Raw genomic sequence first — 2,323 nt, 5'->3', positions numbered from 1 at the left:
ATGGTTTATTATGATTGTTTTTTAATACCAGGAGTTTGGGAGACCTGAGAGGAAATCCATCCCACTTGTATGAAGGTCAAAATTGGGCATGCTGGTTTTTGAGAAAGTAAGGGCAAACAGTAGGACATACTATTATACAGCACTCTATAGTTCAAGGCTGAAGAGAAGCCAGATATATTTAATTTTTTTAAAGATTTTATATATTTATTTGACAGAAAGAGAGAGAGAGAGAGAACATGCACAAGTAAGGGGGCAATAGGAGGAGAGGGAGAAGCAGGGTCCTTGCAGAACAGGGAGCCTGATGAGTGGCTTGATCCCAGAACCCTGGGATCATAACCTGAGCCTAAGGCAGACCCTTAACTGACTGAGCCACCCAGGTGCCCTGTGAAACCAGATGGAGTTAAAGGAGATTATTGGAAGTAAGGTAACTCTAGCTCTGAAGATCACAGAAATTCTCAGCTTTAGAATTCTCCTGGCCCATTGTCTTCATGATGCCCTGTCTGTACATGGTAATGATTTACCCATTATGGGAACTCCAGCTTGCTCTTATACAACAATTTACTGGGTGTTTTCTGTGGAAATGCTCATGAAGGTAAATGATATAAATCTTCCCTTGACCCTGTCTTCTATCTCCTGGCCACCCTGGTATCTTTCCTATATGGCCCTGCGAGGCGTACATGCCTCCTTCTCCAGAACTTAAGAGGACAACAAACTTTGTGTTTCCCAGGCACTTCCCTGTGTCTCCTTTTGTGGCCATACCCAACTCACTATTGCATTTAAAAAAATACAAAGCAGTTTGTGACTTGCATTTCTTCTCTCTTCATAGTGACTTTGATGATCACAATGATTAATTTTGAAAAGGCCCAATATTTATCAATTCTTCAAATTTTTTGTCTTGCGCTTGTTGGTTCATCTCTAAGAATCTTTGCATATCCCCGGTCCTGAAGGTTTTCATCTATTTTCTAAAGTCTGTATGGTTTCAGGTTGTGTGTTTAGGCTAAAATATTCTACCTTAATGTGGCATTTATTGTAACATAAGGTGAAAAAATGCCACCTACTATATTTCATGGGGAGCAAAAGGCCCCTCACCATGTTGATTTCCACTGTCCCTCACATGTGCCTCTGCCTGTACAGCACTCTCCTCAGGGCGCCCTTGACCTCTGCATTCCTCAGGCTGTAGATCAGTGGGTTCAGCATAGGGTTGAAAAGGCTGTAAAACAGGGAAAGGATCTTCTGCTGCTCCTCGGGGTGGGGGGATTTGGGGGCCATGTACATGACAATGGCGCTGCCAAAGAAGAGCCCCACCACACAGAGGTGGGAGGAGCAGGTGGATAAGGCCTTTCTGCGGCCCTCCCCGGACTGGATCCTCAGGATGGCAAACAGGATGCGTGAGTAGGACACCAGCACCAAGCAGAGGGGCCCCAGTAAAATAAACACACAGGCTGCAAAGATGACCACCTGGTTAAGCCTTGTGTCAGCACAGGCCAGCTTGAGGACCGACAGGATTTCACAGAAGAAGTGGTTGATTTCATGAGGCCCACAGAAGGGCAACCTCAGGATGAGAATTAAATGGACCAGGGCCAAGAGGAAGCTAAACACCCAGGAAGCGCCAGCGAGGACCACGCATGTTCTCCAGCTCATGATGACAGTGTAATGTAGGGGATGGCAGATGGCCACAAACCGGTCATAGGACATCACCACCAAAATCAAGCACTCTATGTGAGCAAAAGCCAGATACAAAAAAGTCTGCATAATGCAAGGAGCAAAGGAGATGGTTCTTTTCAGATTCACAAGATTTGCCAGCATCTTGGGGACATTGTTGGAGGCATAGGACATGTCAACAATGGCCAGGTGAGAGAGGAAGAAGTACATGGGAGTGTGCAGTCTGGAGTCTAAACAGATAAGCCCTAGGATGACTCCATTCCCTAGAAGGGTGAGGGTATAGAAGAGGCAGAAAAGCCCAAAGAGAAAGAGCTCCAGTGCTGGATCAGCTTGGAATCCCAGCAGGGTGACTTCGGTGATCCATGTCTGGTTGCCTCCCATGCTCCTATGGCAGAGACTGACAAGTCCACATTCACAACAGAAAGGTCAGAGCTCTAGGGTAATCAAGATTCAAAATATCGCTATATGTTACAGAATGATCATTTGGAAATATATTACTCTGGATTGATTTTCTGCCATTTATTTTAGATATGTCTAAAAAACTCAGTGTGCTCATATAAATCAGAAAAAAATTCCCCTTGTATCAGTGGAATGACAGGATAGAGCTGTGTATAATTTATTATAAATAAAATATATTACAACATAATACATATGATTGCGT

The 2,323-nt window shown here is 44.3% G+C and overlaps 1 protein-coding gene across 1 annotated transcript; it reads right to left on the bottom strand.

Annotated features, from left to right (window-relative positions):
- Nucleotides 1-1,110: 1,110 nt before the first annotated feature.
- On the bottom strand, nt 1,111-2,043 carry LOC122905169 (olfactory receptor 2A14-like). The gene has a single exon (XM_044246787.1). The coding sequence runs from the start codon at nt 2,041-2,043 to the stop codon at nt 1,111-1,113; it is 933 nt and encodes a 310-aa protein (XP_044102722.1).
- Between the last annotated feature and the right edge of the window lie 280 nt (nt 2,044-2,323).

Source organism: Neovison vison, chromosome 4, assembly GCF_020171115.1.
Source record: "Neovison vison isolate M4711 chromosome 4, ASM_NN_V1, whole genome shotgun sequence".
In the NCBI taxonomy this organism is placed as follows: Eukaryota; Metazoa; Chordata; class Mammalia; order Carnivora; family Mustelidae; genus Neogale; species Neogale vison.
Note: the sequence above shows the minus strand (reverse complement) of the source record. Positions and strands in the feature narration are given on the sequence as shown.

Coding starts and splice junctions, on each gene's coding strand:
- LOC122905169 (XM_044246787.1), bottom strand. CDS start 2,043: ATGGGAGGCAACCAGACATGGATCACCGAAGTCACCCTGCTGGGATTC.